General features: G+C 46.1%; 1 protein-coding gene across 6 annotated transcripts in view; it reads right to left on the reverse strand.

The window, feature by feature from the left end:
• Positions 1–775: 775 nt before the first annotated feature.
• Positions 776–16810, reverse strand: part of kmt2a (lysine (K)-specific methyltransferase 2A) — a 45935-nt gene continuing 29900 nt past the window's right edge. For 5 of the 6 annotated variants that reach the window (XM_050059232.1, XM_050059215.1, XM_050059206.1 and 2 more), the window contains exons 18-34: positions 16700–16794; positions 16478–16615; positions 16228–16386; positions 16019–16130; positions 15853–15931; positions 15536–15696; positions 14500–14646; positions 11713–14374; positions 9000–11612; positions 8445–8516; positions 8136–8362; positions 6976–7050; positions 6701–6875; positions 6284–6391; positions 5993–6073; positions 5671–5800; positions 776–5576 (exon numbers count right to left, since the gene is read on the reverse strand). In XM_050059232.1, coding sequence (XP_049915189.1) covers positions 5301–5576; positions 5671–5800; positions 5993–6073; positions 6284–6391; positions 6701–6875; positions 6976–7050; positions 8136–8362; positions 8445–8516; positions 9000–11612; positions 11713–14374; positions 14500–14646; positions 15536–15696; positions 15853–15931; positions 16019–16130; positions 16228–16386; positions 16478–16615; positions 16700–16794 — 7310 coding nt within the window. In that variant the 3' untranslated portion in view covers positions 776–5300. The remainder of the gene's footprint in view (positions 5577–5670; positions 5801–5992; positions 6074–6283; positions 6392–6700; positions 6876–6975; positions 7051–8135; positions 8363–8444; positions 8517–8999; positions 11613–11712; positions 14375–14499; positions 14647–15535; positions 15697–15852; positions 15932–16018; positions 16131–16227; positions 16387–16477; positions 16616–16699; positions 16795–16810) is intronic. The other variant, XM_050059197.1, reaches the window with a different exon arrangement.

Raw genomic sequence — 16810 nt, forward strand, 5'->3', positions numbered from 1 at the left:
CGAGGGAAGAGGAGGATTCTGTTGGAAGGTGGGGAGCTTTTATATCATGAGGCACAACAGGCCCAGGTGTGGCTCGTGAGGTTAGTGACGACGGTGCTGGGCTGTGAGCACAGGTCCCACAAGAGGACATCAGGCCCTCATGCCACCCTCATGGAGTCTGTTTCTGACAGTTAGGTCAGAAACATGCACACTGGTATCATGCTGGAGGTCATTTTGTAGGGCTCTGGCAGTGCTCCTCCTGTTCCTCCTCACACAAAGGATCAGATACCGGTCCTGCTGCTGGGTTGATGCCCTTCTACGTCCCTGTCCAGCTCTCCTCGTGTAACAGCCGGTCTCCTGGTATCTCCTCCATGCTCTTGAGACTGTGCTGGGAGACACAGCACGTATGGATGTGCCATCCTGGAGGAGCTGGACTACCTGTGCAAGCTGATTGGTCTGCAGGTACCGCCTCATGCTACCAGTAGTGACAAGGACACCAGCAGAACACAAAACTAGAGCAGAATCAGTCAGGAAGGATGAGGAGAGAGCAAGTCTGTGACCACCACATGTAAAATTATTCCGTTTCTGTCTTGCTTTTGCCTCTTCATTGCACCTGTTGTCACTTCCATTTGCACCAAAGCATCTGAAACTTATTCACAATCACTTGTGCTTCCTAAATGGACACATTGATATCCCTGAAGTTTAACTGACCTGGTGTTATACTGTGATGATTAACTAACTGTTTGAACCACTTCATGTTTCTTTAATCAAACAGTAAATGAGGCGAGACACAAAAAAGAGTAAAGGAGACATGTTTATTATTTAAACTATCACTTAAATAAAAAAGTGCATAGAAAATAAACATGATTAGAAACTTTTCTTTTTACACTTATGTACAGCTTTGTTTCCTAATTATACATTCAACCAAGTAGTTTGTGGTCTATTTTCACTGTGGTGGTTTTCCTTCATTTTGTTGATGTGTACTGAAAGAACACTGTTAAAACGGGAGAAAATATGACTGTTGAACTTGTGAATACCGTTATTACAGAGAGCAGGAGGAATATTGATAAGACAAAGGTATATTCAAGGCATAAGAAACGAGCCTGTTCATGATCCACCATCCCTCTTTTTTTGTTTTTGTTTTTTTTTTGTTGCACATCCTGTAGTCCACTCTCTCTGTGACACCACATCCCATCCTAGGCTGATAACTTCTATACACAAGAAACAATTAGAAAATTACAAATACATGTTAACGTACTCGTACCTGTCCCGAACCTTGACTTGTAAAAGAACAATTCAGGGTGGATGTTGCACAAAATAAATAAATTAAATGTTTTCAACATCAGCATCATCTCAGCATTATGACTTTCTACAAAAAACAGTACACAATAAGTACAACCAAAGCTTCGGAGGAGAGAGAGGTGGTCGGGGAGACGCGGGAGATTTTTTCCCAAAATGGATTAAAAAACGAAACGCCATTTTGGTGGGATCTTTAAAACTCCTGGTCAGTCTCCACAAACCGTTCTCTTAATTTATACCACATCAAGTCTAAAAAAAAAGTCCCTGTTAAAACGTACAAAGAAAAAACAGAAAAACATTCACTACAACAACCGGGGGGGAATAAAACAACAAAATGGCAGACCTCAAGAAGTTCACAACCACATTAATACAGTTACATTTCTCATCACATGAAAACCGTTCCTTTCCAGAAAGAAAATGAAAAGAAAAACTGCAGCGCTCCTTGCTGACGAAGGAACACACACAGGCACAGCAAAATTGGTACTGGATATCAATATACAAAAGAATGATGCACGTTAGTTTCATCTGATAGTACTGTAACACAAAACCATTATAGAGTACATTGAAACATTGCTATTAACCATTATAAATCTGCTGTTTTGCTACTGTAACTAAGTTTGTCTGTCCATTCCATATATTGTATAGATACTAAAGTACAAGAAATTACTATGCATGTTTCCGTATAATATTGTTATGTATTTATACTATAATTACAGATAATGACGGAGAAGGGCCACTGGTGTGGCGTGGTAAAATGAAGTCCAAAGAAACAACAGAGACCATTTCCTTATTGTATATACTGTACGCCATTGAACAGTGAAATAAATGACTTATTGTTCACTGAAAATTCAGAAGTGGATCTCGAGAGGTGAGAGCCGTAGACAGAGCCCTTGGCATCAGCAAACTGTTATCGCCGACGCTAGCATGAAGTGTTGATCTAACCCGGTAAGAACCTGTTGTCCTGCAGACAGAAATGCCACTGCTGTTCACACTTCAGTATTATTCCCAGTGCTGAAATGAAACTGCCGCCCGATTTTGAGGTCTACACATCGTCCATATCTACCAACGTTGTCGACACAAGAACTGAAAACAAATGTAGCTGACAAGGTATCAACATCATCGCAAGTCTGGTGACGTGGAGGAGGAATATACATTCATTGTTGACCTTAGCAGCTGAACTCAGCAAGCCCAATGTAGGTGCAGCTGTGCGACCGCGAGGCCGGCCCGTCAGGCAGGGTTAGGGGGGCGCCTTGATCTCGGGCCCAAAATGGAAAAGAACAGCCGAGGTCTGCACACGCTGCACCTTCAGAAATGATCGGGCTGCTGGCGTGGTCCCTGCCTTCACTTTGTTGCAGAAAAAGAGTCAAGTGCACTTTGCTAGAGCCTCAAACGCCACTCTCAAGAATCATCAAGACCAACCCGTCGTGATCCAAGTCAGGTATAAGATCAGGGCCCTGATGCACATGGTATTCTCAGTGACGATCTGTGCTTGTGGTTTCAGCATTGGAGTTGTCTGTCTGGAGAAAGAGTCTTCCTATGTCTATTCAGTGCCTGTGTCACAGCTAAAGTGCAAACCATGTGTGGGTCATGTTTTTTGTTTCAGTTCACAATGACAAGGAGCAGCGTGGGAGGAACCGCTAACGGCCTTTAGGTGATAACAAAGTCAGCATGAACAGCGGACGACAATAAATTAATTAAAAAGGGACAAAAACGAGACTCAAGTCGCATAGTGGAACCAGTCAGTCGAAACAGTCTGATCAAAATATTCGGTCCAGGGCATGAAGGCTTGTAAGAGAGACGAGGCATGCTCATTTAAAACTAAGGCAAACCACGAGGAGACTGAATAAGAATTAAAAAGTGATTTCCAGATGAGCACTGATGAGTGGTCACCAGGATGAAGTGGTTTCTTTAATAAAACGGGGTTCAATGAATGCTGTCGGTAGCATTAAAATAAAGGCACCTCTTTATTTTAAGTCTGCAGAGGGACAAACACTTCGATGGGACTCTTTGATTTTACACATGTGCCAATTGGCTGTCGACCCATGGTTGATTAGTGACAAGAAAAACTTCCTCGTTTCAATACCAGTGCCTGGCAGCCGCCTGTAGGTGGGCTCGATTCTCGGTGTGATGTGGTGTGGAGACGATAAGGCTGGAGAGAGAGATGGCGATATCTGCTATGGATCAACAATCTTAACTCTCTCAAGTGCATAATAATAGTTCACATGACTGCCATACTGCCAGCTAGAACTGGATTTTAAAAAACAAACAAACAAAAAAACGTCAGGTCTGACCAAACGGCCCGGGATAGATAAAAGAGCTACTGGTGGACTGAACTCAACGGGACCAAGCCACAGACCAGTGTCAGTCTTTGGAATCAAAGAAAACATTCAGGCTACAAATTAAAAAAAAGAAAAGAAATTACAACAAAAAACAACTTTGAAAAGGCAGCGGAATACAAAACATAGAGACCAAGCATTAGTGTTTGTAAACCTCTATTTCCTACAAAAAATGGCAATAAAATAAATACGATTTTTTAAAAATATAAATACCATCATTAAGTGCTATTCACTAGTGAGTGCTTTTTAAGTCTTTTTGTAGAAAAATATACATTATTTACATTTGTTTTTTAAAAGCAAGCATGATATTTCCCTGTCCATAATAAAAAAGACAAGATAACAAGACTTAATACAAATAAAAAAACATTGTCCATATTAATGGTTATCACAACAGGCCTAGAAGAAAAAAGAGCTGTGTGAAAATTCAATTCAAGGGCGTGATGTTTGGTTCTCTCTGCTGCTGTAATTTGGAACGTGATTATGTAATTACCAAAAACAAGTTTGATAGTAACGGCAGCATGCGCGTGTCTCGACGTCTCTGTAAGATCCACGGCTGTTTCTGGATCACAGCTCCACAAAAAAAAAATTATAAATATGTCTACTAAAGCACATCAGTAGGGTTCTCCAGTCCCTTGGCTGTCAGTCCACCAGAATCTCTAGCTGCCTCGCTCTGTCAGGCCAGAAGCTTAATCCCATCAATAACATGTCTACATAGCTACCAAGCTGTCAGACTAAAAGTCAGTTTAAGTACAACGGATGCTATCAACCTCAGATATCACCCTTTACACCAACGGCCAAAAATAACCTTTTGCTTTTTAAACAAATCTACATATCTACCCCCCTTGTCTCTTTTGTTTCTCTCTGCCTTTGTGTGGACACTGCTCCCCCTAGTGTTTCCACCTGTACAGCTCTTATCAGGCTGCTTTGACACAAGCAGCTCCTATTTACAGTGTTTAATGTACACACCTGCAAGCTTTTATAAAAAAGCCCGGTTAGGGGAAGGTTCCAGTAAATCACAACGGCTCTGAAGGCATCAGGGCACATTCAGACAGGGAGATGTGCATCAATAACAGCTGACACTGAGATTTTTTTTTTAAAAAAGGAAACAATTCTAACAAGTTTCTAATTTTTCTTTCTTGTAAAATTACTGTTCCGAGTCCCTTCAACAAATTGCACTTTGGTGTAAAATGGAACCAAGTTCTTTGAATTTTTTTTTTTCTTCTATGTTCACATCTCAGCATTAGTGGACCATAACATTTATAGAAAATTAAGGAGGATGGGCCAATGTAAAAAATTCTGAAGGGGTAACTTTATCATCCAAATGTAAAATAAAGTTAATATTGCGATGCTGTGAAGGCTCAAACCGTTTCATCACTCACCTCTGGAGGTGAAACTTCCCGTGCCAAATGTTAATGAGACAAAAGGAGGCACAATATGCTGGAATTTCTACAAGTGGCCCCTCCTCCAAAATGGCCCTTCCTGTATGTACAGTACGACCCACAGCCGCTGCCCCATGCTGTGTTCTGCCAACACCGGCAGCAGAGACACTGGCAGAGCTTGCGCCCCGTTGGCAGCGGTGGTCCGTCGTGGACCGGACCCAGGAAATGGAGCCAGTGCCGCGGTACCTCAGAACAACGCGGCACTGCTGCTCAACAGACTTGCAGTCCTCTTTCAATTGTTTACATATCAGTTGAGGAACTTGCGACACTTCTTTGCACCGCAGTTGCAGGGCAGCTTGTTGCTGGCGTCCTCGATAGGGAACTTGTAGTCGTAGGTGAGCTCCTCTCCGCAGTAGATGCGGCGTGTGGCAAAGATGACGATGTGCTTCTGGCTGTCCACGGTGATGACCCGAGAGTAGCAGTTGGGCTCACAGGAGTGGTTGATGAAGCGGGCGGCGTTGCCATGCACTGTGGCATCTACCACCTCATAGTCATCGATGCGAAACATATAACAGCCAATCCCCTGCGAGGAAAGATAAAACACAAGTTTCAGTTTTTATGTATGTCATTATGCTCCCAATACTGTTTGAGTCAAGGTAATCAAATTAAGTCCTCACCTTTCCATCGTAATATTTCTCCCGTTTGTCAGTGAGCACAGACCGAATGACATTTCCAGAGTATTCAATGACCATCTCCCCTGCATCAATGGTTTTCTTGCAGAACAGACCTCGGCCGTGAATGGGAGACCTGAGGAGGGACACAGTTTTTGGAAGTGAAGTCAGTGTGTGTACAGTAGATGTTGATTTTAAACCCTGTTGTTTTGCAAACTCTTTCAGTTGTTAAGTGTCAAGATAATTTTGACAAACAATAAACTGTTGCGATGAAAAAGAATGAAGGTGATTATCTTTAATAAACTTTCAAAAGCAGCACTGATCTAACCTGTAGACTCCAACAGTTTCCTTAGAGGTGGCCTTGAGCTGTTTGAATCTCACTGCCAGTGGTAGCTCCATGGAGGCACGCCTGCAACAACAGCATGAAAAAGAAATGTTACTGTCTTTGGACACTATATTGAAAAAGATGATTATCTGTTAGCTCTCTAAATTGTGGATAATAAGACAAAAAAAAGCTTTATTAATTCTCAGGGGGAAGATTCAGATGTTGCAGCAGCACAAACACAGACTGTATTTACTGCGAACACATAAAAAGGGTTTGGTGTGTGCTGTAACTGACCTGGCAGTCCTGAGCTGCCCTTCGTCATCATCGTCTTCTTGTGGCCTGTACTCAGGAGGCTGGCGATGTTTTGAGGCCAGGAAGTTGAACATGTCAAAAACAGACCTCCTGGAAGGCAAACAGATGGGACAGACAGCTGTCAGAGACACTAACAGGATCCAGAACAGGTTTGGTGACAACTTTGATTCAAACTAATTTTCTAATAAGGAGCACCAAAGACGGATTATCATCAATCATTATCCAAACGCACAGTTTTCTCCGTGTGGTGCTCACATTTCCTGCATTGCCCATTAACATTGTGTACAATATACAATACTTATGTGTCCGTTAGCTACAAGCCCTGCGATAGAAGAACAATCTTGATACACACTCCACAACGTCCTATAACGTGTGTGTATTTGTGGATCCCTTCCTAACCTGTGGTGGATCTCTGCACGAGCCGACCCGTGGGGGTTGATGGGAGGCTCATCGGTTTCCTCTGGTTTATGGAAGCGGAAACGGTAGCTCCGACAGTGTCTGGAGCCGTAAAGCTGCTCGAGCAGGAAGACCACAGCCTCGTGGACGACTCCCAGCATCCTCAATCCGTTCACACCTGGCGGGAGCAAAGACACGTGTCCACGATTAATCATTGACATGTACAACAACCTATGTATTCTTCTTTGTTTGGCGATGTAGTCAGAGTGATGCCTCACCTTCGAAAGAGAGCTCTTTGAGTCGTGCATTGGAGCGAGCTTCCTGCACCTTATCAGTCAGGGATTTCCAAGCCTCTGTAAAGAGACAGGCAGTTGGGTCAGGAGAGCTCACTCTTTCATGTTCGGTGTTTAAACCTTAGTCTAATCTTTGTTATTACCTTTATATGAATACACAGATAGTATATGTGAACTGTAATCTTTTATGTGCGGGTTGTAATTACACTGATTTAGTTGTCTGTCAAAGACCACTGAACGCAGTCAGGAAGAAAAGTGCATTTTTCTATGTGCAGTAATGTGTGTTAAAATGTAGTCTCAACACTTAGCAACAAAGAGGACATTGTTTCTTTGTGACTGCAAACAGCCCTGTGCACTACATTATGTCCAACAAGCCACTCATTACAGCTTTATAAACTTTAAAAACACACATTACTTGACCATTCGCTGACGGCACATTGGCAGAGAAAAATAAGTCCCTTCCACATATGCACTGTAAACCTAAAATTATCAAGACATTACCCAGAGGAGCTGTGTGCAGGAACGCAAATGTCTGAATCAGGACGGGACAGTAAATGGGCTTTATCTTGCCAGCTCCCTCGCTAGAAGTCTTAATGTCCAACTGAGCCCATGTGTGAATAAAGCAGGTAATGGTCAAGAGAATATGCAGTGTGAGTGGGCGTGTTGACGTTTCTATCATGTGCAAAACTGGAGGAAAACAAACATCCAAGGCTGAAGCAGAAGTGACATTTGCACAAAGACAGCAATGAAAATGTCTAACTGAAGAGATGACGAGACTCGGGAGCTTGTGTTTACAAGGGCCGAAGCCAATATTGTCAGATAAATTAAAGGAACAGCAAGAGAGTCTGTTGTTTATGACCAGATTATGAACTGGCTACCTGACCGTGGTGCAATCTGTGATATGTCATGCCTCGTGTATGCTCTACCCGGTCGCCACCCGTCGCCTTGATCACACTAAGTATTTCTAGTAGGTGAGAACGCTTCTGACACAAACAAACTCCTGTTGTGTGCTACATGTGTGAAAGACCGTGAGAAACTCCAGACAATGTCCAGACCAGATTTTTATGGACACTGTCCGGAGTTCAAACAAGAAAATGGCTGTGAATATAACAAATGTGGTAAAGGGGAAACTGTTTTCCTCTCACCTTCGATACTCTCACAGCGGATGTGGAAGCCATCCTCACTGCAGATTTCAAAGATAATGCCCTTCTTGGGTTTGCTGTCCAGGCCGGTATCCCTGCTGTTGCCGTCTTGGTCGGGTGGTGAAGCCACAGGAAGAGACCCTGCTCCCCCAGCTGCAGATGGTTTGTCTTTCCCCACCACTTTCCCCGGTAACACAGGACCTTCAGATGTCTTCTTTTTACCAAGCACACTGGAAGAGATTTGAGAAAAGTGTTAAAACTCTTTTATATATTCAGTATGAAAATGGCCACCTGGCTTAGATGACTCCATACCTCTTGTTAGCCGTCTTGTCTGCGGGTTTGCCCGTGTCCATGGGTTCAGGGGAGCTCAGCTCTCTGGAACTGCTTACAAAGAAGATGAGATTCAAAGGTTCAAAACTGGAATATATTTTATGCAAAGCTCGTAAGTGAAAAATTCAGAGTTGTAGATTCAGTCAGGGTGAGATATTTCACTTCTCTGTCCTGGAGCCAAACTCTTATACAGCATACAGTAACTAAAACATTATTTTCACAAGTCATTATGATGTATCTTTTACTGCAGGATTGTGATCTGTACACATCTGAGATGAAGTTAGAGGACCACAGCAAGAATATTTTATGTCTTCTTTCAATGTTGTAAAGGCAAGAAAAACAGAAAAAGAAAAAAAGAAAAAAAACTTTTACCATAAAACAAAACAGGAACAAACAGCTCTCATTATCCTCAATGTCACATTCATTATGCAGAACACATCTGAGAAGGTTATTGCTAACTCTTCGCATTTCTTCATGTAAATGGGAAAAAACAAAAACACAATCCATCTCAAGCAGCCTGATTAATAACCGTCTCACCTTGGGTTTGAGTGATGTCGTCCTGCAGGGTTGCCGTGATGCTCCTCCGTCTGAGAGGGCTTGAGCTTCTTCACGCTGGTTGTGTCTGAACTCTGCCTGCTCCTCTTAGTTTTCTGTTTGCCTTTTTCGGCTCCTGAAGTGGTGGAGTTAGGCGGCCTCTGCTCTGATGATCTGGAAATGGGAGTTGTTCTGCCGCTCTGGGAGTGTACGGAGGTTTGTGTTTGGGTGAACACTCCAACAACACGTCCCTTGGCGGGGCTCAGAGGGGTGGCTACAGTAACGGTGGTGTTTGAGCTGGAGTCCACAGTCTGGGCTCTGTTAAGAGGTTGAGGCTGGTGCTGTAAGTGGACATTACTGACTTCTGTCTCTCCTTGCTGGTTGACCGCCATGCTGAAGGTCTGCTGGGAGGGAAGGACGCAGATGCTGCTGGCTATAGATGTCTGCCCCGAGGAGCTGAGCTGTGACATCAGAGGAGCTCCTGCTGATTGAAGGACCATTGGCTGATCTGACAGGCCCAAGCCGTGTGGACTTGCTTTGAACAGGAGGTTGCTAATTGGACCTGTGATCTCGGTCGAGCTGAGGACAGGGGTGGAGAGGGAAACTGATCCTGGTGCGAGGAGGCCAGTGGCACCACTAGGGGGCACAGACACAACATTCAGCACTGACTGACTGGGGTTGAGACCAGAGACTGTGCAAGGTATAAGGTGAGTGGAGGAATCATGGCCAAGGATACCAGGCTGGGCAGTACCAGGAATCCTCTGCTGAAGGAGGGTAGTGGGATCCAAGTACATAACCCCGCCTGATTTTGGTCTCTTGATAATATTTGGGACCTTGCGCTGAGAAGTGGAGAGGGTGCTTAACTCAACCAGACCGCCAGGTTGACCAGGGATGCTCGCAGTGAGCTGGGGGGAAGACAGGTTGATGAGGGTCATGTTGGGAGGGCCTACTTCCGACGGGGCCAAAGTAGGCTGGCTGCGGGAGCGGGCCAGCTTTTTGCTTTTCCTTGGCTGAAGACGAGAGATGGGCCTCTTCTTGCCGTGAGCGGAGGCGAGTACAGTCGGGGAAGAAGAGAGGGAGGAGGGACTTGACACGATGGCAACACTGTGACCCAGCTCGTGTGGTCGACCAGCTTCTGAGACCAGAATCTGGGGCTGGTCGTGGGGCAACCCAATGAGAAGCCCTGAGGTGGTGCTGGGGATTCCCGTCTGGAAGCCCGTCTGTGTGGCTCCTGTAAAGGTGTGGATCTGGGAGGGGTGAGCCATGGTGCCCAGGACTTTGCCACCAGCAGGAAATATTGGCTGGGCCGTGGATAAAGCGGTGTTCAACCCTGTGGTAAGTGTCATAGAGCTCAGCACTGCTGAGGAGCTGGTGTCCATCACTCCTGTGGCACTAATTTTTTGGGTGACACCATTAGGGACGGTCTGAAGAACATAGAGAGGCTGGAACTGCTGGTTTACCACAATGAGCTTGTCAGGTCCTGGTTTGATGACTGCTGGGCTGGAAACCTGAGCCTGGGATGGTCCTGGACCAGGAACTGGACTGGGGCTGCCTGCAGCTGCAGCAGACGCCGGAAGGTACTTCTGACCCTGAAGAGGCAGGGAGGGTGAACTTGGCAAACCAGGGGTGCCAGAACTCCTGGGAACATCCTGGTTACTTTGAGGCTCAACCACCTGGCCAATGGCAGGGCTAGGAATAAACTGCTCAGGAGTCATGTGACCCTCCGTGACCTGTGTGTCCCTGTTTCCCAAAGTTGTAGCTTCCCGCTGATTCTCTGATGGTGACACACCTGGCCCTGTTCTTTTCTTGTCCCCACTCTTTTCTCCACTGATTGCCTCTGGGTCGGAGGTCAAGCCCAGCATGGTGCGGTCTGTGGTGTCTGAGATAAGACTCCCAGCAGTGTGATTCTGACTGGTGTTGACAGAAGGGCTGCGAGTGGTCAGGACAGAGAGGTCAGACGGCAGCTCCAGAGGAAGATATGGCTCCTCTACAGATATGGAGCTATTCACACTGCTTTCCACCACGCCGCCACTCTCAGCACTGGGCAGCTGCTGGGAAAAGTCATCAAACAGAATGTCTTTTGGCCGATTGACATCCACTCCAACATAGCCCTCATCCAGGAGCAGCTCTGAGGAGGACGGCTCAGACTGCTGACCCAGAGCCTGCATGGACATGGAAGGTGTATTGAGGACAAACTCCATGATGTCTGACGGCAAAATGTTACCACAGTCATCACTGTTGTTGTTGTCGGAGTCTGATTTAAGCAGGTCTGTGCTGAGAGACAGTTGGGCCTCGAGAGGATCCTGACCCTGACTCTGCGGCTGGGACTTGACTCCGCCTCCTAGAGGAAGACAGTTTTCTTTCTGGTTCTTTCTGCCTTCTCGAGTGTTGCCACTTACGGCTCCACTGCTGCTGTCAGCCTCTTTGCTTGAGTCGTGGGAGTCAGGTTTCTCAGTGTGCCTTTCTCTGCCTCTTCTCTTAGGAGCGCTCTTATGTGACGTGGAAGAGGAGGTGGCTGTAGTGGTCGTCGTGCTGGTGGTGCAGATGCTGGTATCGCTCTCTGAGCCATCATCCACGCCATCTAGCTGGCCAATACGCTGCTTGTTGCCAAGGACTCTGTTATACACAACAAAACAGTATGTTGGATTATTAAAGACAACAGAAAATATTCATAAAACAATTTAGATATCTCATTAAAATAAGTGTGTGTACTTACAAAGCATTCCGCAGGTCCTCCTCAGCTTTTCCTTGAGCTCTCTGTTGTTGCTGCTCCTCGTCTTTTAGAAAGCGCTGAAGCTGAGATCCTCTTCCCAGACACTGGTCTATCCCTTCTATAGATGGTAGGCCCTCACCAGGGTTAATTATTGTCCGGGTGAAGTTGTAGTAGTAAGGGTCTTTACCCCTCTGTTTCATCCCACTATCTTCATCCTCTCCACTGTCCCCTGACGAAGAGGAGGTGCTCATATCATCTGCTCCATCCACCTGCCCTTCAGCTGACTTCTTGCGGCCACCAGTCCTCCTCTTAACCACAGCCCCGGTTCCATCTCCGCTGCCGTAGAAGGGAAGGTCCTCTTCCCCGTACGAGCGAACGCCATAGAAAGGCGTGAGGCCGAAAAACATGTTGGAGCGTGCACGGGCACTGCGTCGCGGGTAACGTCGCTTGGCCGACCCCGAACCGTCACTGTCATCCTCGTGATGTTTATCATCCATGCCTCTGTCGTGGTCATCTTCTGGGCCATCACCTTCATCCTCTGTGCCTTGAGTAAGGAGGCTGCAGTGTTCCCGGAGCTCACTACGTGAGAGCTCCTTGGGCAGATCCTCTGTCTGAGTCTGGGTGTCAGATTCAGAGCTGTCACTGCTGCTGGCAGAGGGTGAGGAGAAGAGAGCGGAGCGGGCAGAGCGACGGGTCCCCTGGCCGGCAGGAGAGACAGTGGAGGTAGTGGTCGTGGAACAGGAGGAAGAAATACTACCAACAGTGCTGGTCCCATTAGGGTCAGTTTTGATATCAGTCTTTAGTGGAGTTACAGTCGGGGGTTTAACTAATCTCTTTTTCTCTCTAGAGGAAAATGGCGGCTGGTTAGTTGTTGGTTTGGTGTGAGACTGTGAAGAGGTCTTCACTCCTTTCTCTGGAGCCAAACCACCCTGCTGCAGCTGCTGTAAGTTGTCCAGACTGGAAATGTTCTTCCTCTCAGGACAGGAGTAATTCTCTCTGCTCTTTGAGGATGACCTATCCCCTCCCTGGTTCTCAAGCTTTTCCCCCTGAGCCTTCCCGTGGGCTTTGGTGCTGTTCCCAAGCACTGGAGCTTTGCTATTGCTGCTGTTGTGAGAGCTGGGGTTTGTCGCATATGTGTTGGAGCTGCCGGCAGCTTTAGTATTATTGTTGAGAAGGGGGATTTTGTTGCTGTTGTTGCTGTTCTGCAAAGTCTTTTCTCTTTCACGGTCTTTGGACACCTCTCTGCTGCCTGCCGTCTTAACTTTGGGATGTTTGTCTTTGGCAGCTGAGGCTGCAGCTGGGGAGGCCAGGTGCATGGAGCCTCGCTTGACAACGTCATCATCTGCTGGTGTCCTTGACGGCCACACAGGCTTCATAGCTGCTGCTGTGGCTGGACCTGATGAGTAATCGTTTGATTTCCGTGTATTGGACTTCTGAAATGAAGACTGTGTGGTGCCAGATTTCGCAACAACAGAGTCCTTATGGAGTGAAGCTGGCATTAAATTTCCAGTGCCACCACTACTCTCCTTCCCTGAGCTGGGCTTGTCCTTAGACTGGGCGATGTTAGAGGTGGGCGCGGCCCTGTGACGAGGCAACAAACCTGCAGAAACATCCTGGTCTTTGCCTCCGTGTTTCCCCTGCTTGTCTGTCTGCTTGGTGCTGCCTCCTCTCTGCTGCCCAGTGAGAACAGCAGTGCCCACAGGAGGGGACGACTGGCCTGAGCCTGCAGGTACCAGTCTGGGGCTCTTACTCTCACTGCCAGCTTGTTTGGACTGACCGCCAGCGTTATTATCTTTCCCTGAGCCAGAGTCTTTGTTTTTCTCTGTGCTTCTATAACTGGAGTCTCTAGAGGGAGGTCTACCCTTGTCAGAGTCTCTGCTCGACGGTCTGTCTTTACCTTGGCCTGAGTCTTTTCCTGTTTCCCTGCTGTATTGTCTATGCTTCTCAGAATCCCTCAGCCCTACATCTCTACTGAGAGACCTTGCTTTTTCAACATCTTTATAGCTGGGATCTCTAGAAGAGGATTTGCTTTTATCTGTGTCTCTATTGCTTGACTCTCTGCTTGCCTGTCTCCCCTTCTCAGAGTCTCTGTTTCCTTGTCTCCCCTTTTCTGAATCTCTTAAAGGATCTCTACTAAGAGGTCTTCCCCTCTCAGATTCTTTCAGACCTGAGTCTTTACTTAACGGTCTCTTCTTCTCTGGGTCTTTGGCTGCTATTTCGCCCTTGTCAGAGTCTTTTTGCCCAAGTTCTCTGGATGATCTATTCTTCTCAGAGTCCTTTGAAGCTTGGTCTTGACTTGACACCCTCCCCTTGTCTGTGTCTCTCAACCCTTGGTCTCTGGATGACTGCTGTCTGTTTCTGTCTGTGGAGAACAGTCTACCTCTTTCATCATCTCTCTGAACTGGGCTCTTTGCTGAGTCTCTGCTGGCGTGTTTGGACTTTTCGGGGTCTCTGGCCGGGGAGGGGATGAGGGGAGGGGGTGAGGTAAGGGGTCGAGACACAGTCTGAGGTGGGGAGGTCATCCCTCTCTGTCTGTTCAGCGGGTGGGGAGGAGGAGAGAGGGAAGGGGAGCTATGGCGACGTGAGTCAATATTCCTCATGCCGGGGTTCACCAGGGAGTCTCCTACTGTCACAATCTCATGGCTTTGGGGCTGAGACGTACCTCCTACAAAATAAAAGCAGTGTCAACTATCATTCAATTCTTAAATGGAATTAAGTTGAAAAGTAATTTTTGCAAAGAAATATCAAAATAATCTGTCATTCAATAACATAAGGAATGCATATTCTTACCTGGAGAGGGCATGGGTCTGGGGCCTAGTGAGCGCTGACAAGGGGGGTAGCTGGGGTGTCGGTTCCTGGTGTAAACCCTGAGCTTGGGGGTGTTCGCGGGGGAGAGGGTGTCAGAGCGCCTTGGGGATTCAAATGGATCTGGAAAGTCTAGATGTGGATAAAAAGGAAAACTCACTAAAAAAAACTGTCTGGTTTGAGACATTATGGTTGCAAATATGGATACTGTAACATACTGGAAGCTGGGGCCATATTCACAAAGCTTCAGAATACAAAGGGTCGTTCCTAGTGACAAAATTCTGAGTAAATTCCTTAGAAGTATGACGTTTTCTAAGAACAATAAAAACTAGATTCTGGTAAATGTAAAGGTTATTCATACACTATCTTAGCCCTTAAGAGAGTTCATAAGATGAGAAACTGTTAGGAATAGAGAGGAGGACTTTTAAGGGGCTTAAGAGTTTCTTAAGCAAAGGATAAAATGGCAAAAAGACAAAAAAAGGTTGGAAAAACAACACTAAATGACACTGAGTTAATGAAACGCTGCAGATTAGATCATGCAGGGATGATATTTGTGGTCGATCTTATTACAGATGCGCTCACATTTCCCACCCAATGCAATTAAACCAAAAATGAAAGTAATCACAACACTAAGATATTTAGCAATCGGAAAAATGCAACAGTGGAGCACTGATGTCTTGAGTTTGCGTCAATCTTTCATCAGCTGAGTCATCACACAAACAGTTACAGCACTTTAACAGTCTCATATTGTGACGCAGTTTATTTAATTTCCACTGGGTGTTCACATCTTGCAGGCTCACAAAAGGGCATGTCTGTGAAAACCAATCACACCTTTTAAAAGACTGCATTATACCCTTGCGTTGTGGTCAACCACACCACTTCATTAAGGTAATGTCCCTTCTTTGCTCAAAACAGCTCTGAGAATTTAAATCACTCCTAAGCTGACTCCTTGCTGGTGTTCTCCAAATGTTTTTGAATATGGCCCCTGAACTATGTAGAGTCACTGTAGTCTGTAGGTTACCTGTGATGGTAGGCGGGCTGTGGGCTATAGTGCGATTCTCCTCAGGAGCCATCATGTCAATTAGGTCAGACTCTACCACTGGAGGGTGACAAACTAGGATCCTACAGGTGTACACGCAGCGCTTTCGGGCATCCAAAGTACTCCAGTACACCCTCGAACACCTAGAGAGAAGAGAATTTATTCAGTGCGCAATTTTAATTTCCTCCAGCAGTTAGATGTTCTTTAATTGAGGAGAGAACAGTAATGATGGTGCTAAAAATAGCAAGAGAAGACTTTCAGATAAATGAAAAGGTAGAAGAAAAAGAAAAAAAACTCACTGGTATCCCACAGGGAAGAGTTTGCGTTTGCAGTCCGAGAGCTCAGTCAGTATCCCCAAACAATCAATGGTCATGGAGCCTGCAATGATGGAGTTTAAATAAGCATTCAAGACACACTGGGAGTTAAGTCAAGGAAATGGATGTTTATCCACTAACATTGACCTACCTATCATCATGTGGACATTTTCAGGCTCCAGTCCTGCAAGCCACTTTCTCCTGAGACTAATGCCCTCCAGGTCCACCAGGATCCTGCGGGTCACCTCAAACCCAGACACCACCTGAAGAAAAAATACACACACACACAGGAAAGGTGAAGGTGGCTGCCATTTAAATGTATTAATGAGCTTTTGATTATATAGTAAGTAATGTTCTTACCTCTCCCTTGATAAGGTCCCTGTGCTTTGGACAATAGACTTTCTTGTCCTCCAGGAAGACGCAGTGGCACTGGCGGGCACACATGAAGTGGTAGTTGCTGGTGCAAGAGGTGAGGCAGCAGCCGACTGTGGCCCCTGGCTTTTGACACTTCTCACAGCGCTGAATACAAAGTACAACAGGTTGTAAATGTCTGTCCATTAATCAAACGCTGAAAATAAAAGGGGGGATTGTGATGGACGACGTATCTTACCAGCTGTTTTCCCCTGAGAACAGCCATGTGAACATTCTTCAGAGAGCCGTCGTCGTCTTCAAACACCTCGGCAGACCACAGGGCGCAGTTCACATGGGTCCACTCGTTCTGACCGATGTACAACAGCCTGCCACCCTCCTGGAACAAACAGGTATGTTATACAAGTGACACAAATTTTCTTTTATATGTGTTAAAGATAGACAAAGCAGATTGCTGACTCACATTAGTGTTCTCGTCCCCATACTTCAGACACAGAACACACTGCCTGTTATCACTAACACCTGGTGGAGGAGGGAGCTCCGGGCTGTCTTCACGATCTGACGACAAACATTT

This window comes from Epinephelus moara, chromosome 2 (assembly GCF_006386435.1).
Source record: "Epinephelus moara isolate mb chromosome 2, YSFRI_EMoa_1.0, whole genome shotgun sequence".
Taxonomy (NCBI): Eukaryota; Metazoa; Chordata; class Actinopteri; order Perciformes; family Serranidae; genus Epinephelus; species Epinephelus moara.